General features: G+C 33.0%; 1 protein-coding gene across 1 annotated transcript in view; it reads right to left on the bottom strand.

Annotated features, from left to right (window-relative positions):
- The window catches only part of LOC111031689 (discoidin domain-containing receptor 2-like), a 135,985-nt gene that overhangs the window by 32,624 nt on the left and 76,057 nt on the right, over positions 1-27,304 (bottom strand). The window contains 3 exon segments of the mRNA XM_022311740.1: positions 231-462; positions 10,271-10,376; positions 25,202-25,330. Of these exon segments, the coding sequence (XP_022167432.1) occupies positions 231-462; positions 10,271-10,376; positions 25,202-25,280 (417 nt within the window). The 5' untranslated portion in view covers positions 25,281-25,330.

Genomic DNA, 27,304 nt, shown 5'->3' with positions numbered 1-27,304 from the left:
TTTATAAATTATAGCAATATAATATATATGTATATGTTTCTGCTTTAAAGATTTTGTTTTTAAAATGGTGTCTAAAAATTAATCCATTTTTTATATCATCCGTTGAAAGAAATTGTCCATCTTAAGTTTAAACTCTTAATATATTTTTATGTATCTATATAGGTAATACCTAAATGCTTATACTTTTGTTTAATTTATAAATTATAATTTAGTATATTATTTTTATTTACCTCGTGTCCGGTGATGTTTCTGTACCGGACCCATTTTCCAAGCTTTGGTCTCCAGTAGTCAATCAGAAATGCTTCGGTGAACTCTTGACCTTGTCCATTGCCAAACCTTCCTTGAGTCTCTACTGACGTGATCACTCTCACCACGTGTAAATTGACTTCAAGCCATTCGGTGGGTTCCCTAGTGACCGGCTCTTTTGGACACCAAGCACCCCCTTCTCTTTCTGTGCGTACCCTGAAACGAAAAATATTAAACTTTACATTTTGCGATCGTTAAAATGTGACCTAGTTTGTGTTAAACAAAAAAAAAACAGAGGCTGAAAATGTCAAAAGGATTTCTGCCGTATCGGTAAAAAGTCAACTGCTGACATTATAATCCATTTCATCGTTTTATGACAGCTGAGCTACAAAAAAAATCCTTCCCTGCTATTATTGGCCTTATTGTTTGGAGCTAAAAGTTGTACGTGACCAACATGTAAATTTCTAAGGGTCAAATTATATGTATACACACATATATATTTATGTATATTATATTATATATATATATATATATTATATATAGTATAAAACAAATGTATTTCGGCATAAAATGTGTGCGTGCTGAACTTTTCGAAAAACGTGGCAAATTATGAATACTAATTTATTGTTATATTATTACTTTTAAATACCACGGTGTTAAATCATAGACCTCACGATCTTGGTAAAAATATAACTTTGTGCTGTATATTATAATATACAGGCGTATTTACATTTAATTCAGACCTTATCAATTTACGTGTAATTCGCCTAAAGACCTAATCGAAAACGCGTCAGTGTCGTGATCACAGTTTTGAGGTCTGGTGGAAAAATATTTTAATGGCCCTCGACCAACAGATGACACAAGTACGTAAATTAGGTTAGCTCCCTCGTTGGTAATTAGCCTCTCAAATGTTGGTCGACGATAATTTTATTTCCATTAGATGTTAAATCAATTTAAAATCATTTAATCGTCAACCGTGTATAAAGGTTACAATGAGTTTAGAGTCGAGATGACTGCCTAGCAAAATACGGATACCGCGGTAACGCTATCGACTATACAGATGACGAGGGACACCAATCTTTTGGCAACGGAACAGCGTCGATGTTCAGTACAGAGTCACGAATTGTATATTATGCCGTCCTGAATAATTATTGTATGTTATAATATTATATTGTGTATAGCTTATTATGCATCGTCTGAAATTGCTGGTATAGGCACATCAACGATACTAGTTTACCATATATGGTAAGAGCGGTTAATTGCATGGTATTTTCCGTAGGTGGGAGTTAAAGGAAAACGGCGGTTGACCGTTTTTCTTCACTTTTTCAATGAGCCGTACGATTCCCAAACAATGATTCTTCTGCGACTGATCATTGGAAACAATTATATTATATCGTATACTCGAGTGATGGTAACCGAACAAATTTTAAGTTACGTTTCCGGTTAGTCAGAGTCCAAAGAAAACGCGGTAGACAGCCTTTTTTCACGTCCAGACGTGCTGCCGAACAATTCGCTTGCACAAAGTGCAGTTGTGCAGTGCGACAACACCAGCTCAGCTAAATGAGTCTATAGAATTCAATACATACAATATTTGCGAACCTCCACACTTCCGGTCGCCGCACGCTTTTCCGGGGGATTTGCCGAGGGCAATGTATCAAGGTGAGACACATATCAGCCTATGCACAATATTATTCACAAGTTCCACTCACTAAGAGCTTCGTCAACGGTTATTAGCTGTAGTTTATTTTAGTTGCATATATAATGCACGCATTAATATTAATAACATATTGAAAAATTATTCGCCAAGTTCTTATGAATGCCGTGTAAAAATGTTTTAAACATATTCTTACTATACTGAAAAGTAGGTATACTTAAAAATAAAAATCTTTATAGAAGTACAGGGTAGTAGTAATATGATATCCAGTTAAATCAATACATATATTCTATAAACATTTGAGCAGTTTTAAATGTTTTATTCGTTAACAGTAAGTATCAATTACATTATATAGTTCCTCCTCCGAGAAGACTACGATAAAAAGTTTTTAGACTAATATATTATTCAACGAATATATACATACATATTATACAGTTTAGATAGGATAAACTAGTATAGATATACATAACAATATGCGATACGCATAGATATTACATCTAATCGAAAACAACTTTTGCTGTACGCTTATTGTGTAATAAATTGATAAACTTTTACGGAGAGCATTTCGTTAAAATTTTAGTATAAATCATTATACATACAACTCGTTTAATTCTCCAAGACATATTATGATTATGTTTATGTCACGCTGTATCAGATAGTGCAGCTATCGTATATTTTTTATGCTATAATACATTATAGTTGAATAAAATCGCTGCGGGGGAATAACGAAACCAGGTAACTCATGACATAGATATATGTAGAAGCTTACAAGTACAAATTAGTTGATGTATCCACTCAAAGACATTTATTTAAATAAAATAAAATTGTAGAAACGACGTTCAATTGTATATACAATAGTACTAAATTATATATAATGCAGTATTATACTTACACTAAGAAAACATAAGTACCTATAATTTTGACAACTATTGAAGACGTTTAAGTATGGTATTTGTCATCTTTATAAATTAAAACAGGTCGAACATATAAATTGATTACTAAAACATTGTGCGATGAAACGGCGTTACGCCATAGTAAAAAGCACATACCTTAATCGATAATAAAATGTTGTCTACTTTGGTATTCTTTTCGGTCCCCTTCAATCCATTTACTATTGGCAACACTAAACTCATGTGAGACGCATGCTGAATTCACTGTATTTTTTTTTTACGATAAGTAAAGTCGACTGTTGGAAACTGTAGCACTGAAGAGTAGAAATAAAAAAAAAAAATTCGAAGCTTTATAAACGCTTAAAGGCGACAACAATCGGTCCGTTCGAAATTAAGTCCTCCCCACCCTACGTCCTCTCACTCAATACCGTACAAAGCCGGGCTTAAGAAAACCGGCCGACCGTAAAGCTGATTTTTAGAGTAGACTTCTTTTTATCCTATGTATATATATATATACGCCTAATACAGAACTGATGGGCTGAAGTCCTTTTCTTTCGTTCCGTTTTGAAAGGCACAACCAAATAATGGGTAGACGGCGGTGACGGTTGTAACTATATACTAGAGTGTAAGGAGGGGAATTTTTACCTGTTTTTTTTTTTTTTTAATGCTACTGGACCTCCAGTTCCCTTAAAAGCCCTACGAATTTTGTTCCATTTGCTCGAACGACTTTTATTTACAGCTTTTAAAGCAATGACCAAATGCTACACGGGTATATAGTCAATAACATGCATGTGAAAACTGTCTCTTGACAATCGATTATCATCGGGTAACTTACGTGCACACTACTCGTACACATTTGTATACGGCCAGACTATTATGATAATTTACGACTAGCGACGTATATTATTTTTAACAAACACATACGTGACACAAACGTATACACAATAATATTATACGCCCGCCTTTGCGTTGGATTTAAACGACATAATTTTTTTTTACAACACTGAGGATGCCCATGATCAAGGAACCAATTAAACCCGTCTAGATGACAGCCAAAACGGATCGACGACCATATTTTGTCAGTCACGGTATTTTTTTTTTTATGTTTTTTTTATAAACCGCTGGAGACGTCCCCCCAAAAATAATAATAAAAACTTGGATGGCAAATTAACTTGGGCGTTTTTGTTGGCATCGTTTCCGTCATCCGTTGGCAACCCTAAAGAGGCGCTCAATCATACACGTAATCACCACAGGGCGAATATTAAGACAACATTTTTCAATGACAGTAATATCTCACTGACAATATTATTTTGCATAAGCCAAATCATCTCAAATGAATTGCATTTTGTCTACAGACAAAATGTGTACAATTTAAATGAAATGCGACTGGAGTATAGGTAACTTAACATTCCAAAACTATAAACCAGATCTATAGTCTAAAAATCAATTAGCTAATTGTTGAAAAGAAAGTAATGAACAAAAAAAAAGTAAAAAAAGAACGTAGGTATACCACAAAAATGGCATGGTCTTGACGATTGAGCGCGAAAACATTGATATCCTATATAGTATATTTTTAATAGAACATTGTATTCAAAAAAAAAAACAAAAAACAGAGTTCGGTTTAAAAAAGTATTGTTTCAATGTTTTAAAATTTATATAAATAGGTGTATATGTCAAGTCTTAATACGACTAGAGCTAAAAGTTGTATTAAAATAATTAAGTTACAGAATCCCATAAATGGTCTATATATTTTGAACATTTTATTGCGTCTACAAAATACTAAAATGAATAATAATTGGTAAAGTTTTAAAAATATTATCTGAAAGTTGTAAGGTAGGTACAATAAAAAGTTTTCAGTGAACCAAAATCTCCACTGCCAATTATTTATATTTTTAAGTGTTAATGGATGTAAGGACATAATAAATTAAATATATACGTAGGTTATTGTAAAATAATATTAATCAGATTAATTATCTTAATTATATTAATGTTCCATAAACTACGATAAATTAATTATTTCTTAAATTATTTGTGATTCATCAAATTTAAATTTCGGGTATACGGTTGAACTAATATTATTGAATGAAATGGTACTATTGATATCGGTATCTGTAGTAAATAGAAAATGACAGCATAATTTAATGATGTAAATATAATAATTTGTAATACTATTCAACATTTTTTTCTTTGCTAAATTTTTTGTTTTGACATTTCAACCAATTTTTTAACACTCATTTAATTAATTAAATTTCAATTAATTAAATGTTGAATATTAATGAAACATAATTATTTTATTAAACGTAATTGACAGCATAAAAATAAAATTGGTATCAATTATCAAACAAGTTATTTTCTAAAGAATGAATAACTTTTGTAATCATGAGGCCTCTATATGTTATATACATTATTACACCATGCAATAAATTTTATCGAATTACTATAGGTATGATAGAATATTCTTTGAAATATATCATCATGATCTATCAAACAGTTAACCCATTTCTGTTATACGTGGCAATTTGGTTTTTTTACATAGATTTATATATAATATATGTGTACGATCATGCTATCATATAAAATCCATTTACAACATCGATATAGAAGTATATAGATATGTATGTACCGATACAGCGAACACCGTAAAATAGATTTGAAAGATAGTTCAACTTAATGTTTCCAGATTTTCACAGATCCACTACAAACAAACACTTGGTAAAAAGTATATATTTGTAAATGGATTGTAAATCTATCATAATCCATTAAATTTACATTTTGTACAACACGAATATAGCATATATACCAGGAATAAACATTGCATATCAAAATGATTTGTAGGTTAAGAAGTTTGTCACATACAGAAGACGAGTAATTTTAAAAAAAATGTTGTTTTTTTTTGCAAGAAATAAATTATTTAGATTACGTGAGACAAACGAACTATAACATTGAAATTAAAATGGATATGTACATAGATTTGTAAACATTTAATAAGACAGTTGTATCTATCAACTACCGACTTATAAAATGTGACTAAGGTAAAATTAAGTCAAAATTTAATATAATATTTTGATTCAAATATTTTACCTAATTACAACAAACCGCATAATGCGTTTAGAATAAATCTCATGAAGTATATCTTTACGAAATTCGGAAAACACTCCTTCCATAGTACAAATTAATGTACAATTTTCGCATTTTCACACTATACATCTACTGACTGCTTGCATATTACGGTTTCTGGTTATAAGTTCGTAACATAATAATGCGCGAGTTATTTCACTTGGGGAACTATTATTTTTCTTCTCGCAGAAACAGAGGGAAATCTGGACACACTCGTAATCATCGACCCAGCCGATATTCGGCTAAACGAATTGTTGTCCTGGGATAATGCCTGCGGATCAAACGTGACCGGGGTTCATTACCAACCACGGCGGCTGTAATCATGGAAACCGATTGGGTACAAATTCAATAGGATTTTCAATGTAGGAAAACGATCGCCGGGAGCCGCAAAGAGTGTATTTACGTCCTATGCAGTATTGTGTGTGGACGAGCGGATGGTTTTGCGCTGCTGCTGCACACGATCACCGAAAATGTGTTTAATCGCACTGGGAGAGACTTGTCACGATAGAAGAGCTCCGATTGCGGAAGAACGAATTTAACGAGGTTTATATCACAACATTTTATTATATTAAATGTACATTGTGTACCTATACATTCCAGCTTGTTCGTCGGCCCGATATTACAATATACCCGCACGGCGAAAACTTTTATTTTTATATTCGTTCGCGGCAGATTTTTTCCCAGATGTTTTTTTTTCTCGTTTCTGTTAACGCGGTCAACGCATGGTATTCCCATGGTGGTGGAAAAAAATAAATAAAATAAAAGTAGCAAGTTTAAGTATATATCCTGTACGAGTATATATATGTGGCTGAGAAAGTTTTTCAGACATATTTTTATCCATCCGCCGCCGTCGCCGTGTGCCGTAATCTTTAACTTTTTACTTTCATCTCTCTTCGAAATCACGGGCACAGGAAATATTTATTTTATTCCTTTCCTCACCGATGCTACATTTTGTCTTATTTACTCTGCAAACGACGCGTTTCCTTGGAGCAAACACCAAACATACGAAAAAGGGAAATAAAAATAGCTAGGTACCAATATTTACACCTTATACCTGTGCGTGACTTACAAATTGACAAAAACAAATTCCTCGAAAACAACCAAACACTTTCCATTAATGTTTATACAGCACTAGCTTATAGATCATAATATAATCAAACCTATCAGTTAGCTGTGATTCAATATTTTATTTTTGTTTCATGTGCTCAAGTAATGGTGTTGGTAAAAAGCGACAAAAACGTCAACAGGCGATAATCGAAGATAAATTGTCGTTAGGTGCACACAAAAAAAAACCCCTTCAGTAGAGCTCCCCTTAAAAAATAAATATATAAAAATTATGACCTAAAAAATCTCTAGTGTTTTGATTGATTGTCTTTCTCACGACGTTGCAAAAGGAAGCAAAACCTCTTGTATTCGAAAAAGATCGTTAGAATAAAAATATAAAGTTCGTATCGATAAAACTAGCTTTCTCTGTCTTGAAGTCGTAATTCGACCGAAAAAAATAAATAAAAGTAAAAAATACACTAGAAAGAAACCTTTTTCTTATTTTATTTTTCTACCGGTCTCGTCCTATACAGATAACTGGTAACGACCATTAATATTCATTAGACGAAACTTTTCGCTACTTCACTGTATGTGCACGACGCCTACGGGCAACCAAAAAATATTGAGTTTTTTCATACCCAATACCAAATGTATATATATACTGAAAGACTTGTGATAAAAATAAATCAGACAAGCCGATGGCAAAGCAAACTGAAATATTTTCATTCTAAGGGACAAAATTGCGAAGCAAAAGGCCTATGTCACATATCTGAAACATTTGAAATAAAACATTTTTTTTCAAGCTGTTGTGCACTCATATCAAATAGCGTATTAAAAAAGAAAAGTAACCGTTGATGTAAAAAAAAAAAAATGTTTGGTTTTATTTTTGTTATTAATTGTTTTAAGTTGATTTAAAATTTAAAATAAAGTCACTTTAAATATGTATAAACTATATACAAACACGCGTTATAGAATCCGTTTAAAATATTTAGTTATCTCTGATTGCCATTCACAGTAAAGTTTTCTTTTGATGTCACTCACTCACTCACATACACATTTCAAGGATTACAAAAGTCGTGACTTGAGCAAAACAAATATTAACAAAAGGATAGAAAAGGATTCCTTTTACAGTATATTTTATATTTTTTGATGTGCGACAACGGTATGAGTTAAATATGACTATATATATTCTGTCATATGTATAATATTTCGGTATTATATTATTCACTGAAAATCTACTAGTAATAATGCTCAAAAACAGCGTGTCTCTAATAAAAACTTTTTAGAGCCCGAAACATAATCATGACAACTTTGTTTCATTTAATTCTTCCGAGAAAGGAAAAACAAGAAAAAATTAACTCATTTCTGTCCAGTTTCACTTAAAGTATCTATCATGAAAGACCTTGTTATATATATAATAATGTATTGAAAAGTATGGAATTATAATATTGATCGTTACTATAACACTTTAAAAGTAGCAAATGAAAAAAATATAAAATTATATATAAAAAAAAAGTATTACTAAAATGTTTCAATTGAAATGTCATAAAATGTATTCTGGGTATAACTCAACATGAATATGTTATTCAAGCAATAGTAAAAAAATCAAAAATAACTGACTGCTAACGAATTCATTTTTAATTTTGTTTCATCAACAATAATTTTAAAAGTATTATTATGGTTGAATCAAATTTTAAATTTATCACAGCGTCGAAGTATTATAATATAATATAATGTGGGTATCATATTGTTTATTATTAAATATAGGATTAACAAGCGGCACATCTCAAGGGAAAATATTTTATCCGTTGTACCTACCTATGTCAAGTAGTATAATGTATGTAGGACAGTCATATTTCTTGAATTTTAATTTTGCAGGATAAAACGTCATCGCACATAAATACACACATGCACATTTCGCAGCTATACAGAAACTTGGAGTGACGTTTACATACTGCTAAGACATCAATTCTATGCTGCTGTCTTTAATGGGTTTAGGTACATTTTGTATTTTTTTGTTACTTAATTAGATTTAATTATCATTTATAGTCTACTCTGTTACATACAACACATTCGTGTGGAAAAATATAACCGTGCAACTTTTAATCCATCTTTAACTCAATGTATGAAAACAAATTGAAACGTCACACGCAAGTTCCAATTAACGAGTTCCTCGGGCACTAGTGGTCAGAGTTCAAAACAAGGGATTCTGACCCTCTCGTTTATTAAATCCATACCAAGAGCACAAAGCTCTGGGTTCCATTTTGTTCACACCAATCCTTTCTAACCGCCAATAACTTACTTTATATATGTATAAGTTTAACGTGTATATATATATATATATATATATTTCAAGCAAGCCAGTAAAGGGAAGTTCAGTTAGAATACCTATATATACGCACATAATATATACCAACGGGGTATTACACATTTCCCTATCAATATATATATTTTAAGAAAAATAACGACGCGTACGTCTATATAGGAATATTTCTTTTCTTTTAAGCTAAACTAAACCAAAAGTAAAAAATATTCATTTCTATTTTGGAGAAATTCTTTATATGTATATTAGCATAACACAGTTGTAAAATACATAAAACATATTTTAATAAAATGTATACTGTGAAGGTAAAATATATTTTAAAACGTGTAAGAAAAAATGTTCGCTAATTTATTTTCGCATACCACGTGGATAATGTATACTTTAAGCGTAGTAATTTCCATGTAAAGTACTAAAAAGGAAAAAAAAACGTTTTAAGCTGCTGGGAGACTGAACCACCTGAGCTTTTATCGACGTATCGGAAGTATCTTGAGGGTCTTTAAATGGTGGCCTGAAGGTGTACTTTTGTCGCGTGTTAGAACGACGACAATAAAAGAAGAGGGTAGGTGAAATGAACATATCTGCAGGAGGGTGCAAAATTGTTTTTGTCCCCTATAGCTATTCCATCGGAAGGAGAAGGATTTATGCTAGAATGGAAACAATTTCATATAGGTGTCGCCTATTTTCAAAAAGAATTCCCCGAAAACGCCGTAAACTCAAAGTTTACAGTGTACCCATAATACAGAGCATAAACTGCACCGAATCTTTCATAGAATAAGGAAAACAGCCATTTAGCGGACAATATTCGCAGTAGAAATTGCCACTATAAACATTTTGTCACGTCCAACAGTCAACATATAATAACGCGTATAGTGTAACCCCAAAATAGACGTCGTTGTATTATGAAGAAAAAAAATACCCCTCTGTACGCGTTTCGCGTGCAAACGGGGCGTGAGAAATATTGTGTAACGCGCGTTGTTGTTTAAAAACGGCTCTCACCTGGCGTTCTGCGGTCCGACATTTCCAATTTCGAAAGAAGAACTAGCGGTTAAATCGTCGTCTTTTATCACTCCGGACTGCATGCCGAGTGCCGACATGCATTGAGCTGAAAAAAAAAACAAGAATAAAAATAATTTTAATATAATAAAATAAATTTACAAACGATGACCTCATGAACGCATAATTCAATACGCATGGGAGGGGGAAAGAACCCTGCTGATAGCATATCGGGTTTCACTGTTCCGGCCGTGTCGGTGTTCGCATAATAAACCCATCGCTATACACATTAAAATATTACAGTAGACTTATAAAATATTTAAAATATATTATCGTGACTCCATAATATTATTATGATATAATATTACACGATGGTCGTGGACATCTTAACGCTCTACGTCTTTACCTGCCTACAATTATATCCTATGACATAAAAATTAATTATATAATATAGGTAATATTAATGTACCCATAATAATTCGGAATTGGAAAGGAAATTCGTTGACGAAACCACTACGGACTGTACAAGTGCGAGTGGGCGTGTGACTCAAATGAAAATACAGAGTACACAATATTTCTTGTGCATTACCTATACATTATTATTAATAGTATTATCACTCGCTGTTGTTATACACGTCTTTCCTATGAGTGTTTAAGGTCAATATATTATTATTTAATACGGGTTATGCGTATAGTAGCAGCTTAAATGATAAACGCGCGAACTATTTCCCGGAAAATCGTTATGGAAGACACCACTGCTGCAGCGAAGGTCTGTCGTCTTCTGCAGGCCAGGGTGTGAACAGAATAAAAAATAAAAAAAACAATAAACCGACGCAAACTGCAGCCGGGATTACGGGTGAGTAAAATCGCGGCACGTGTGAAATATTTCCACGGAGATTTGCACGGTAGACGATATTATTATTATAATATTTGTCACGGCCGAATGATAAATTCGCCAAATATATACAATACCTACATATATATAGGTACGGGCGATAGAGCCGGGTGTCGCGTCGTCCGACCCCGCCAGTGAATATAAGCAGAATGGTTCGTCCGACGGAAATATGGATTTGAAAGTTTACTATATACGCAAGTATAGGCACCTACCTACTATTATTTTTTTACTATAAATACAAAGATTTTTCTAGAATAAATGAATATAAATCGATTTTGAGCACGGCGGACAATAAGAGTGCGAGCATTATAATATTGTCTGTTTGTCGGCAAAGAGCTTTATGTCATTCGGTTTATTATTACGATATATGTTTATTGTATGTATTCTTCACTGAAATCATTCTAACATTAACGAATAGCCATAACACGTAAACCAAGAGAACCGTCACCGTTAAGCAAATTACGTATATATGCCAAGGTAAACGTTTGATTTCAAGCAAATAGAGTACCTGATCGATTGGTCAATTTTGCACTCTATATACATCATATAATATATAACATATAACTTAGAATCAATGATTACTACATCATACGTCATTGCACAGTTTTTATTAGCGTACATTTTTCTACTGATATACTAAACTGCTAAAACAATGGCTGGCGGATGTACTTCTAATAAATAGACACCATCACTGGGTCCCCAAGCTTTTAGACTAATGAAAGAACATTTAATTGTGTGCTGTATTGTCATTTATATTAGCCATTAGACGATATTATACAATCCCGAAAACAGCACAACGTACGCTATTATTATGGTAACATCGATATCTTTGTGGCTGTCACATCGAAGGACCATAATTATTGGATATTATCTATATTATGATATTTTAATGGGCTACAGTAGAAATCAAGAGCCCCGAGTTTATAGACGACTATGCAGAAATGATGCTCAACGATCTAACAAACGTGGTTGTAAGTCGATTCGGTGGCGGCAACGGTGGTCATCCAATATGGTCCTAGGTTTCGGGTTTATTGAAAACTTATAATGAGCGGTCCCTATTACGAACATCCATCCGGATGACCAGCGGCGGTGGCGACCACGACGGACCGGACATCAGCGATGGTTTTTAGGAATCATCCTTATTAAAATGATTATTATGCTTTATGTACATAATACACGTTAAACAACAACCATAGAGACCAATATATCAATATATACAAATATATATATATTATACGCGAGATCAAACTCGGGGGATTTAAATACAATATAATATCATAGTGATCGTAAAATAAATATGTAAATAAATAAGACTAGAGAAACCGCCGCCGCGCTACCGCCGTCTGACAATGTGAATTTATTACGATAATTTCGCAAACCATTATAATATATATTATGTGTTATTATGTGGGAAAAAAACTCGACCAGATATCAGCAACTACATTGAACCTCTATTGAAAAACAATCGATTGTATTGGATTTTTACTGCAAAAGTTGCCAAATATAATATTATAATATATTGTACATTTTTATTTTATTTATGTTCAAAAACTTGGCCAACGAGAATGTATAAGAACGCCGTTTATCGATTAACAAAGTTTTATGCGCCGTCCGTTATAAACGAGATTACGAAAGAAGGGAAAAATAAGATTTTTATTTTTATGCATAATACGCATTACTTTTTGCGTTTTATATTAATAATAATACAGGTGCAGCAAGTAACCACACTTTATATAAAAAAAATAATATTTCGTGGGTATACACAACAAGCAACAACCGAATAATATAAACGTCAAGTGCAGTACTGCGGTATTTGTTTAATTAAGAAACGTATTCCGCCAGATTATATGTGAATAAAAATAAAATTAATTACCTTGGAATTAATTTACCGTGATAATGATATTACGTTACTGTAAAGTGTAGCCAAACGCGATTACGTGAATAAGTCAACGACGCTAAAAAAAAATTAACGTTCTTAAGCTTAACCATATTCGTGTATAAAAATGTATAGTACTCGTATGAAATTCCAACAAAATCATCAATAACATAAATTAACTACAAATAGTTCTAAAAGAAAACAATGTCGCAATCCAAGACGGCGCCTAAACCATACATGTCTGGAGACTATTACTCAACAATGAACAAACAAAAAACCATGTAATTAAAACTTAATAATTCGTGTCTACTGTTCAGGGCGACTCAGCTCTGGCCCTCCTCCTTTTCACACATTTCATGTCAAATTTAGTATGCGATCGAATTTACTTATTATACACTCAGACATAGTAAATAGATTGTAAATTATTTTTTAAGCACAGAATAAAAAAAGGACAACCCCGTTAAATTACAAATAATAATAATATAATGCAGACGATTATGTATATAGCAATACAAAAAATGGATTAAATTAATAGTAAAATCAAAGATTGTATTTTACCCACATTGATTTTAAATAAAATAAGGAAAATAAGGAGGAAAAGCAAAAATATCTTACTTTTACATTTATATGACGATATGCATATAATAGCTTACACACAAACTTATACATAGGTATATAATATAGATATAATAATTTCAAAATTAAAATTCATTAATGTGGTGGTATACGTGCGGTGGACGTAAAATACACACATATATTGTACAGTAGGTATATTATAAATATATAGGTAGCTGCAAAATTGCTGAATTAATTCAGAAGACAAAACTGTGGAATTAAAACTTTATACCGGGTTTCTCAATTAACGAGGCCTATTATAGTATGCGTTTACACTTTGCATAATACGCGGTTGATTGCCGGGTCGACACGAATTCGTATTATATATAATATAAAATAAAGAACCGCATGCGCGATGCAACGACCGCTGCACCCGTTGAAGTAGACCGTTGCTATATGTATATAGATAGAGAGAGAGAGAGAGAGATGCACCGGTATAATAGTGGTCCAAATGCAGTCGTATGACGTTCATAATATGACTTTGCAATTTGAAGGATTCGACCCGTCGCCGAGTCCCATACAAACATAATATACTGTCCGCAGTACAGACGCGCGGACCCCATATCGAAGAAATGTATTATATTATTATAATATAATCTATATATACATGTGTGTGCGCGTGTGTGAGCATAATATAATATTATTAATTACGCGCTCACCATGGTACTACGTACCTGTAAGGGAAGGCGGAGTAGAGAGGGGAGTGAAAGTTGTGGTGGTCAAACGTATACCAGCCTACACGAAACTGTACGGTATATGCGCGGCATTCTAACCGCGGTAGCGGTGAGCGGCGGGAATCAGAATATCGTATGACACACGCACACACTATATAACAGCATTAAGAACGCGTCGTAAATTCAATACTCTGATTAATAACGGACAATTATCGCGGCGGCGGAGGTTCTTGCGCGGCTGTATAATGTATTACAACGTGTTATTATATTATACAGTCGTACAATACACGCGCGTTTATTATTCTATACGCACGCACCTCGATCTGATTGGTGAGGTTTTTATTTTTTCAATAAAAGAAACGCGTAGGTACCCATATACAAGTATAATACACGATATTATAGCATAATGCGCGAGCGTATAATAGAACTCTTTTTCGAGCACACAATACGCATATATATATATAGGCGAGTCGTTCTCGCCGGTGTATTACACACGCGGCCGTACACAATATAATAATAATAATAATAACAAAATATATAATAGCTGCAGCTCTGTATCATTGTTCTATCGACACCGCAATGATAATGATTGTACGCCGCGATGTTAATATAATGTACGTAAGTATTTGGGCTTAGCACCTCCGACCGTCGACATTAAAACGTCGTTATAATATTACAGGCTGCAGGTGTGGAGCCGATCGTAAATCAACCACTGCGCCGTCGTCGTCGGTCGCCGAATATAATATTATAATAATATACTCGTAATACGTACGTCGTGCAATATTATTACTGTTTACGTGAGCGACACTGTACTCGAGGCGATAGCGATAATAGTATGAAGGTGAAAATTATTTATATTTATTTTGTGCAAGACGATGTATTTTTTGAGATGAGTAGAAAAAAAACGGCAGAACCACTAAATCAAAAATCGCGTCAAAATTATTATCACTACCTTCGATTATGTACCTACAGTTATTATAATAATATTAAGACGTATATTTAGTTGTGGCGTTTTAGGTCTGGAGGGGCTTATATAAAATAAAGATCTTTCACATAAGTCGTATTTTAAATATCCATAGAATGGGATTATGGTGCCGGCCGCTGGGGCAGTATAATTCACCTGATATTTGATTCGGACGTTACGACTGCACTAGCCGTTATAAATAATCCATTTTATACGCGAGCGCCCTGCAGCAAGCGCTCTTGTTTACCCTTGCGATTTCTTCGGCCGGGCAAAAGTCACCCCACCGGCGGCGTTGTTTAGTTTCCGATAAACTCGGAGAAACTCGGAGAAACTCTCGCGCATGTTACGTATACAGGGTGCGTCGAACCTCCTCGATTGTTTTTATCTCGATTCGTCTTATGTTCACCACCGGGATGTTCTTATACCCTGTATATGCACGTCTGCGAAGACGGCAGCCCACACTGCACCTCTCCGCTTGGACAACCAAATCCGTTTCCTACCAACCCCGCTCCAGACGCGTCATTACGCCCAAACCGAATTTCCGCTTCATTTTGTCCCCGAGACGACTTTCCACCCCTTTAGAAATCGCGAGACGTATTTATTTATTTTTATTTTTTCCCACCCTCAATTTTCCTTCAACCATCACTATACTCTCGTGTCACGATCATTTTCATACAACGGCGTTCTTGCGGATATTACTCTTTTTAAGGGAGAAAAAAAAATTTTGTTCGAGTGTTAATGAACCTCACACCATCCGAACGCTTTTGCGTTTTGCTTCATTAAACATAGCATTTCACGAACGGTGACGAATAATCGATTTATCGGGATTCTTATTTTTTGAATACTAAACAAAAAAAACTTTGAATGGTGCGTTCTGAAGGCTCGGTAGTGGTGTATGCTATTATAATTTATAATATAACGCATACGATTTATTCGTCGATTATATCCTTCTATTTTATAATTTTATTAAAATTACTTCATAATATTTTCGTCCTTTGTCCCGCTGTAACGGAAGGTCGGTGATAAGTAAAAATCTCCAGTAGAAACATTATCGTCGGATTTACCTGATTTAAGTATCGCCTTAACGATAACACATATATATACTATTATTATATTATATTCATAATATCATGGTCGAGTGTGGGAGAAAAGTACATATTATTATACAACCTTAAGTTGGTGATCCGTGAAATAATTATTGTTTTTAAATATATTTTATTGTATGACGGTGCAAAATCGCATTATTCCGGGACCCACCTGCAGCCACTCTGCCATATAGTCGCGCGTAACGAGTCGTTCAATTATAGCACACACATGCAGAGTGCATACACATTGCACGAGTGCGAGTGTTCGGTGATCGAGCACTATATAGTAATAGTCATAATAATATAAAATAAATTATGCGAATAAGATTCGGTCACGTCGTGGACGTAAAAAAAATATGTTTTTATGTGTTGTACAACAGGAACAATTTTATATATTATTATTATTATTATTATGCTTGCAGCACCGACCGGATGGAAAAAAAAAAATATAAAATTGAAAGAGAAAAAAAGGAAATATACGTCCCTGATGCAGCATCACGTGGGTCCGATAACGTGCGGCTTTGGAGCGATGAGTCGTCGTCGGTGGTGAAACTGACGTTATCTAGATTTTATTGTTACATATTTAAATTATATATAATAGCCAGGCGAACGTGTATTGTTATTTTATAATGAAATATTATATTCCATCGTAGGAGTATAGGGCATTGAAAAGTCGACGGTGGAAGGGTAACAACTTACAAATCAGATTCAATGTACTGCAGCTATATATAGAATTTGAAATTGGATTTTGAACTTTTCACTTTAAAGTTTATATTATTGTTGTTGTTATTATCATCATCGCCATCATTACCATCGTTGTTGTCATAGTCCTGCAGGCATTTGGACTGAGAAACCGGCGTTCGTTGATCGAACAAGACGAATATAATAATAAGAAAACCATGAACTCCGTGTTACTGCTGGACTCTAGAAAGTTGTTCAATTAAACGTGCAGTGATAATTTCAATTAATTTTATTTTCTTAAAAACCTCAAAGGACCAAATGTGTGTTCATAGAAAAACGACTTTTGACGCTAATAGAATTATTTCTTAAAGATTAAAACATAAATGTTTTCCAAGTCATATTATATACATCTATATTATACCTATTATATTGCATTTTAAATTTTCTTTGAAAATAACATTATTGTTAAATCATATCGATATCAATATGAAGGGAAGCTAATTAATTTAATTAATTCAATGCAATCTTTTGACGTTTGAAAACTAAATTTAATATATTTCGAATAATGGGGACTGTGCTATTTCAATTGATTTAATACCTACTCTATATTACATTTAGCATTACCATAAGAGTTCCGTATTTAAATATTTTTAACCTCAATTTATAAATAATATATACACGTGAACGCCCACATTTTAAGTTAGTTAACAGACGATGTATGTATTTGAATGTATAATTCATAATATTTATGGTTTGTACGTAATTATATATTTATTTTATGTAGTGTAACCGATTAACACAAAATTAGTATAAGTAGGTTTATGTTTTTTATGTTCAAAAATCTGAATGGAACATAATACAAACATTTATAATACATAATAATGCATTTAAGAAAAAGTCGAAAGTATAGTTTTAACCAAAAAGGCTCTTCCTCGTCAAGTATGATAATGTTACACAAATTTGTTGATTGTCAGATGCAAAACTGATTTGAAAATTAATTTATTTTTAATGCGAAATAGCTTCACCGCATCAAAATATTACTATAAGAATGTAAAAAGCAATTTAACAACAAAAAATAAATGAATAAAATTGACAGTATTTTTATGTAATATTATAGTTATTATGCATTTATCCGAGATGAGGTATTTGAATTCTGGCGGCGTTCCGAAAGCAATATCATTATTATAATAAAATATGTTAAAACAGATGCTTCTATAAAAACTTTTTTGTTGTTGAAAGTTTTCTGCGGAAATCGAACGCACACGCGTTAGTTAGCGATTCATCGTAGCACAAAAAAAATAATTACACTGCTCGTAGAGTTACCCACGTTAATCAATCAAAGTGTTTTTCCCTCCCGGCCCAAGTATACGGAACACGATATGGTCCTACACTGAACGCGTTTGTAAAATTACGAGTTTCTCGGCTTTCTGTCAAAAATTAAAATATGTAAGATTTAGGATTAGCTTTGTAGCTTAAAGTTTTCTACCTGTTTGAAACTTCATAATTTCATGAATTTTAAATTATAAGTGCAGTGATTTCAGAGATTCATGCATCACAATGAACACATCAATGTACAACCGGATAATAAAAACAAATTTGATTCGATCTTAAATTTTTAACCTGGATTTGAATACCGATGGTAAAATTTTATTTGTACCGATTGTTTTAAACGTACAATAAATGATATGAAATAAGTATCATGTACATTATTTAACTATAATATGAATGTTTTTAAATATGATTATTTTTTATCAACATTATAAATTTGCATAATACAGGCAAACTTATGTACGCAAAATATTCCGATTAAATATTATATACTTCTTTTTATTATAATATTAATATTTTTTAATTCAAATCTATTCAGATTCAATATATTATTATTTAAATCAAAAATTATATGTTTTATATAACTTGTTTCAGTTATAAAAATATTTCATTGTCATATAATACATATCAGATGAATATAAAAATCTTATCTATGGGAAAATGATTATTTTCTGACTTAGATTGAAAAAGTGTCCAATATGACAAATGTGTAGGTTGTTTTCAATATATTAAATATTATTTCTGATGTTGTTAACATTTTGAATAGATAATTTAGTTATAAGAGTTTATGAGTAGCATTAGTCATATATGTTATTTTTGAAGAAATGTAATTTCGTGTTTTCTTTAATTAGAAGTAGAGCAAGCAGAATTGTAGGATGGAAGTTTAGTTTGCGAATATCATTTGGAGAATAATAATTTTGATGATTGATACCATAACGAACATAGGTATTTGTACAGTATATTGAATATAAATTAATCAATAATATAATAACAATCGCGAAACAGGGTGTCAACCAGTAATGTATACACAATTCTATAATAGTGGATAGTTATTTAATAAATCTACGATTGAAGTGTCACGTATTCTATCTAGTATTAGGTTTTGAAATGATAGATAATGTATATAAATTTATAATAATATATGGTTTATGGTTTTTTTTTGTCAGTCACCAGTCATTACCCTTTGGGGTCATAATAATATTTCAATCTTCAAACCTACAAATTTTTACTATTTTTTAATTATTGTCAAGACATAACAATTTTGACAAAAATTTATATTTGAATAAAAATTAAAGAATTTAGTTATTTTATTGTGATTTGATAAATATTGTTCGTAGAAACTTAAAACTTTTGGCCATTACCTACGTACATTATTATTTTTTATTTAGGTACTATGCACAAGATTTTTTTTTCAAAATATTTAGATTCATTTTAATTTTTTTATACCAAGAATAACCTTTTTACACCATTTTACGGTTCTTGGTACTGAGTCATAATTGAATGACAAAAATATTTACATATTGTATTGACAATAAAAACGACTAAATTATAAAAATCAATTATTGCCTATATAATATACTAGCTATGTTATTGGTTTTTGGGAAAAATTAGTTCAACCTACCATCTAAACAAAAATAAATGACTAATATAAATCCAATATGGTAAAATATTCTAATACATTTAGGCTGAAAACCCGTCTACGTTCAAAATCGTTTTTTTTCGTATGGGTACAATGCGATTTATCGTTGAATTCAAATCGAACACATTCATTATACAGTGCGACCTACTCAACGACGAGGTACACTCGACGCCTAACCAGCTACTTCCCCGAGGTTTTTTTTTAATTGTAAATACAATATGCTCGTAGCATATTTTTAAATGATATGCTTATTAAATGTCGCGTGCGCGGACGAGCCCCCTCCGCCGATATATAACATGGCGTTCGCTTTGGATGATAAAACCAACGGCAGCAGAATGCGTAAAATATTGCGTCGGGGAAAAGCTTATCAATGACCGGCAGCGTTGTGTTCCGGTTAGTTTATCCATTGTTCGCAAATGTTTGTTTTGCGATAGGGTTGTGGCTGCGGCATATATTATGTACTGTGAGTACACGTGCATATATGCGCACGCACGTCACCCGTAAAAAGATTGAATTCCGGCCGGCCACGGGCGTAACCCTTCACCTGAGAGGGAACGCGGCGTGACTTTGCGCCAGTGCGATATATGTATTGTATGATACACTATGCTAGTATATTGAATTTTTTATTATATTATTATGAAATAAAGATATAGTGCAGGACGCGAGCGCTTATGGTAGGTATGTTGCTGGCAAGCAGAAATAATAAAACATATTATAATATATAATTTAGTATGCACTCGCCGGTGTTATTATGATATGCTACATATGCGATGTACGAAATGTATGCAGCTGCGACGGTTTTATAGTATGGATGATAATGAAAAAAAAAAGGTAAATAATTTCACAATAATTTTTTTATTATTCTAACAGAAGATGGATATGAGATTTCAAGGAGGCTGCTATATACGGTTTACCGTACTAAGCGACTCTATAAAATTGATATGGACCTAACTATCATACTAGCTACTTAATACAGACAGATCGATGTGTATTTGATTGTGTAGTACTATTTTTCTAAGTAAGCTAAATTTATTTTACGTCGTATATGAATGCAATATGAATACATTTTATTTTACAATAGTTTATACAAATATTGAAATATATTGAGTGTAAAATTAGCATTCACAGCATTTCAACTAATTTTATACCACATAACTAAATGTGATTAGTACGTTATCGACTATCGTCTTACCGATGTGACCAACAAATTATATAATCGAGCAGACGCTGGAAAACGGTTCTAGACAATCTCTTTAGAATAACATCTGACAAGTTTGAAGTCGCGAAAACTCATCTAGTGTACTTCAGATACAACTGGTAGATGTATAATAATGATATTACAACAGTAATGTTAGAATAGATAGTCAAAAATCCAGGTTTGGTAAACTTAGTTCAATAAAAACATTAGATTACACGGCGTTATGAGTAGGCAACTTAGATACACCACTTTCATATTGTGATAATATATTATTTAATTAAACTTACATCGAGTACCTTCCTATATGATACTATGATATATATGTATATGTATATGTATATTATATGATGTTAAATTAATTTTAGTAAAATTGTTTTGTCTCATTTGATGAATATTTAGAAAACACAACTCGAGTTCTTTTAAAAAAAAAAAACCGTAGGTATACCTAATTTCCTGTTAATTTTCGTGTTACACAAAATGCAGGAGCCATCTTGTAATACAATTATAATCAATACACGATTAGAAATAACAATAATTAATATTTCCCCAACTTCAACATTTTATAATCAGCTTTGCGAACAGTTTATTAGTTGACTACTTGTAAAGTTTATTGCCTATGTCATTCGTCGAAATCACATTAATACAAATAAGTAGGTATACGGCATACAGCTGAGCTATTATACGTAGTAGGTACTCTGCATATAAGACGTTTTGCAAAATATACGTATAATATAATATGTATATATTATATATAGGTGCTTACCCTTTGTGGGGGGGAAATCACGCGTATACACTAATAATTATTGCTGATCGGCAATTTTCGACGACTGTGGTTGGCTGCGGCTGTGTGTTTGCTCTTGGCAATGTACAGCCCACCCTCCACCGTCGCAACGGACATTGCCGTCACTTTTATGCATATACAGGGTAGAAATCGTGAGTAACAATTACGCACTGGCACGAGCCAAGAAACTTGCAGACGTATGTCAAAAATACGTCGACATTTTTTTGCACGACTCGCAACCCGCACACAGTATTTAAGCTGCGATTATTCTCGAGATTAATGTTTATAAATATCTGAATATTACGTGCGAGAGTGCAGGTCAGCTGCGGCGAACCGCGGAAACGGAAACTTATTAGCCGCAGGCACGCACGTATACATCATAACATCATCTCTCTCACACTCGATCCATATTAAGCATATATTGATGGATATACAGATAAATAAATTTGCAGAGAGAATTTCCGAAAATCCAGCGTGGCGTGCGCACGACGTTGAAAAATTAATCGGACCACCGCCGCTGCCACAGCCACACTCACTATCCGTCTGCGCACACGACCGGAACATACGGCGTGGGAGGAGGCATAAACTGTGCACTCGTATAATTAGAACAGCTGCGCCCCCTCCGATTAATTATCTGACGTATGCACACACAAACACGCACACGCACGCAAAAACACAAACGGTGAAGTCGGTGTGTACATAAAATAGTTTTTGCCGCCGTCGTTGCAGAGTTGCCCGCGTCTCGCTCGGCGCTGCTCACCTGCCGCAACTTTTAATTGGAATCCCTTCGCGCTTACACCGAGAGAACGGTAAGCGCCGACCGCCCCCAGCCGCAGACCTCCCCCCCCGCCTGGGACTTCGATGAAAGCCGACGAACTCGTAACACAATATAACAGATTTGAATGCGATAATAATTATTACTGCGATTGATAACAACTAAAAACTTGAAACCCCTGCACACTAAACGTACATAATATCAATATTATATAATGCTATAAATATTAAAATACGAATATTGTGCATAGCATATTTTTCATTATTATGGCATCTCTAAAATGTCTGCGCGCTACACTTAACGAAGCTTTTGCGGAAATGATGAGCGCTTAGTAATATTAAATATACATAATATATTACATACGTTTAAGCACGAAATAAAACGATTTATTATTGGAATATGCTTGAAAAAAACGCGAAGCTATGGTCGTTGTATTAGTATTGTTGTTTAACTATTATAATCAATAATCTTTATTCAATTCAATCGCCACTTGTCGTCTATTCGGTTCGTAGTGCGAGTGCATCATATAACATTGTGGTGGTCGACGTGGTTTTTGTCCGGTAAGTTGTGATTGAGACAGACCAACTACCGCTGCATGCTTTAACTCTGAAATAGCAGAGGCCAAAGACGCATACAGCATACCTATTACCTACACACATTATATATTTATTGCAATGGTTATTTTTACGATGACTGTTATGTAATTTGAGATCGTTTTCGCTGGCACAACTCTTTACTATATAAAATATTATTTTTTCCAGACATATTTTCCAGATGAGTAATTTTAACATTCGTATAAATGTAAATATTATATAACTATCATAGACTATAGTTTTGATTTTTTTGAAAATAATACGATAGTATTTCTAGCTCATTTTTATCAAAATTCTTAAATTTATCGAAATTTCTGCGTTTTGCATTAAAAAAAATTGTTCCGGTTCCATTAATTTTTGGCTATATTTTAGATTCTGATTATAGGAAGGAAAAGAATTTATTGGATTTAGGTACTACGACATTTTATATTTAACACTAGAAAGTCTTGTTCTGATAATATAAATCGAAAAGATTTATGTAATACTTCTACGACTATGACATTTTTTAAAATTAGTAATTTTTCAACTCACTCGGCAGTAGAACTATAAATATAAAGGAAACTGTGAACAATATTGAAAAAAAAATGTGTGGTTTTCAACAAATCGATTTATTTTGGGTTATTACGTTTTCTGGAGTAATTCAAAAGATAAATAGCACTTGAAATGTATAAAAAATGACTTACTTTTGTAACACTATTTCAAATCGATATCCATTCAGAATCCTATTCGAATTTATAATAATTTTATATACGACTATGGTGTACGCTGAACACATAATACAAGAGATGTCTTTTTTATTGTGTATATCTTAACAAATTCATTTTTCCATTTTTGTTATTTGTACATTTTCATTATCTTAATATAAGTTATAAAAATGTATTTCATATAATAATAAATTACTAATAATCTTGGAAAGAATTATTCAAAATTTTTATCGATACAACAGCGATAAATCCGTTGTGTTTTTGAAACGAGGAATGTTGGTTTATTGAGTATCATTTATTAATACTATAGTCAAAATTATTCGTATACCTACACATAATATTTGTCGATGTACCATCATGGCTAGTAATATTACACACGCGAGGGTGATAATTAAATACATTGTATAAACACGTAACGCGATTATATGAAAGAAAAAATGTGTCACGGCAAAGTAAAGTAAAGTGCATTAGGCAAGGTGAAACATTTTACTTTTATTTTTACATTTACGGACTACAGTTAAGTGTAAGTTGCTATTATTATATGACGTATAGCTGCAGCCATTAATATATTGCAATGTTAATATATATATATTATAACCCCTACCCGAAAAGTTATTAACTAATGGATTGCGTTTTCCATACCTCACCGTGCCGATCGAATCACTCAGATATAACAATCGCTAATAAAATGTTTATTGGAGAGGAAAATAATTTTACATTTCAGTCGTTTAAATATATTCATTGATTTTTTTCGCCTTTTTAATGCGACATTAAAATGTCGTCAGTGAATGTTCATCCTCGCATAGCACGCATTTCATCAGCGTGTACGTTAACAAGATTCTTTTACTATAATGTCATCATGCAGACCGACAAAAACATGTTGTGGTTCAAAATAAAATAAATATAATCCATTCAATTAAATATATCCCACACACCAAATATATATTTAGAGTAATACTTAAATTACTTTTTTCTTTATTAATATTACATTTTTATGATTGTATGATTTTATTTTTATAAGTTATAAGTAAACAACGACTTTTTTTTAAAATTGTCATCATTGGGAAACTGAAAATTCCATGCTTTTATGACCTATGTATTATCACACAAGAATGTTATACTTACATAGATCTGTAGCGTCGGTCCATTTGTAACCCAACAACGCCAGTAGGGAACACAGCCAAACCAAATTGATCGACATCATTGCTGCTGTGCCATCAGACTCTTCGCAACTACCAATTCATATAATAAGACCTGAAACAATAAGAAAAGTAAAGATCAATGAGATTCTAATCGGCACACTCCTTAAAATATTGAAGGTATATATTATAGGCACACACGTCGACAATGAGGATTGTGTTTCCGTCGTTGTTTTTTCGCTCATTATAATTATCTCCACTACACCGGTGTGCTGCTCTACCGTAAATTGATTTTCTATATATTGATTATTCTTATATGTTTATATACATTTTATATTGTATACATAAAGTGCCGATGACATTTGCATACACGTCTCTGCTGTGCGCCCTTTATACGGGTGCTCGTTCATTGTATTAATAATAATATTATACACAAGCCCGCTGGTATGTGTGTGTGTGTGTGTGTGTGTTCTGTATAGCAGATAATATATGTTATATTATTATATATTGTAAAATTCTCTATATGTGTGTTGACCAACAGGTATTAATAATGTGCGTTCTCATTGTGTTATTACGACACGAAAACGGAAAAAAAGGAAAACAAACGTTCTATATATGGAAAATTAAGGTCAATTACACTCTAGGAAAAAAAATATATACACAATACAAAAGTGCTCTTTTTGTGCCGTGCGCTACACCACTCTCTCTCGCTCCGCGCACGTATATTATATATTTTTTCATGTTTCGAGTGTATTGTTAAAACAATAACAAGTTTCTAAGCGCTGTTCCACAACGTATACCGTACCTCAGTGATATGCAAATGAACGGAGTTTAAATTTTAATAAAACTCAGCTTTTAAATACCCTTTTGTTTTATTTTGTGATTTAATCCAGCTTTAAACCTTCTTGACCGGGTATTATTGTTATTATTGTAGCGGCCAGGGGGATGTTTTGAAAGATTTAGTGCGGTCCCCATTGTGCGTATACGCACCTATACAGAAATGTGCATATAGGAAACGGTCATCGTCATTCGGACCGGTTGAAATATTATTTTAATTTATCGAAAACGAGACGGCTCTCCACTGTGCGGCGCCTGTGAGTACGCACTATACGATTGTTCACAGATGGAATGGGTGCGAGCATTATAATAAAATATAATATAATGCCCTACACAGTACATTACTATATATCTATTAAATAACGAATTTCTATATAGGTAGGTAGTACTAGGTACCTACTCGGAACACGTCACCTAATAACACGGTTGGAACGAGAAGAGTACTCGTAATAATATTATATACCTCCACGGACTCACACACGTACACGTATGTATATATTTCGCTGTAATACAAAACTACTGTGTGAACCGAATCAAGATTACTTCAATATACGATCAGTCGGCGTAGGTAGGTACTCGTATTCGGATGCGAATAAAGATGAAAGGCATCGGCGGTGTGGTAGGTACACTGCCGCAGTGATATTATAGCTATAGTGCCTAGAATATAGTACGTTAGCGTACGAAATATTTCGTTTAATATTACAAAATAGTAATAATATAACAGTACGTGCAGCAAATCAGGAATCGACAATATTACGGTCTGCTCCGAAAAACAATTTCGATTACGAGATTAAATCTGAACTACTCGTATGAGCATCATGTTAATATACGTATAGTAGGTAGTATATCACTATAATATTACATACTGTGCACAGCCATTCAGATGAGAACTTTCACCGGTGCAGTGCACGAGAATTAATATTATATTTATAATATATAATAATATTGTATCGCCGACTTAAATCGATCACAATGCGCACGAAATATCACCTCTGGCCCAGCGGTCATTGTTGAGATTTTCAAAAACGGTTGCTCGATTATATTATATTATTATTATAATGTGATGCCGACGACGACCGTCAATGTTGTTATTATTGGGTATTTGGGTGTGTACGATACCTGACAGCGACGGGTCGTAATTATACGGACAGAGAGAGTGGCAAACCAGGGTAAACGTTATATTGACGAGGTGTTTCCCAATTTCAATGAAAAAGGATACCGCCCGGTCTAATTGACGGTTTACACCAGTTCA

Source organism: Myzus persicae, unplaced genomic scaffold (assembly GCF_001856785.1).
Source record: "Myzus persicae strain clone G006 unplaced genomic scaffold, MPER_G0061.0, whole genome shotgun sequence".
In the NCBI taxonomy this organism is placed as follows: domain Eukaryota; kingdom Metazoa; phylum Arthropoda; class Insecta; order Hemiptera; family Aphididae; genus Myzus; species Myzus persicae.
Note: the sequence above shows the minus strand (reverse complement) of the source record. Positions and strands in the feature narration are given on the sequence as shown.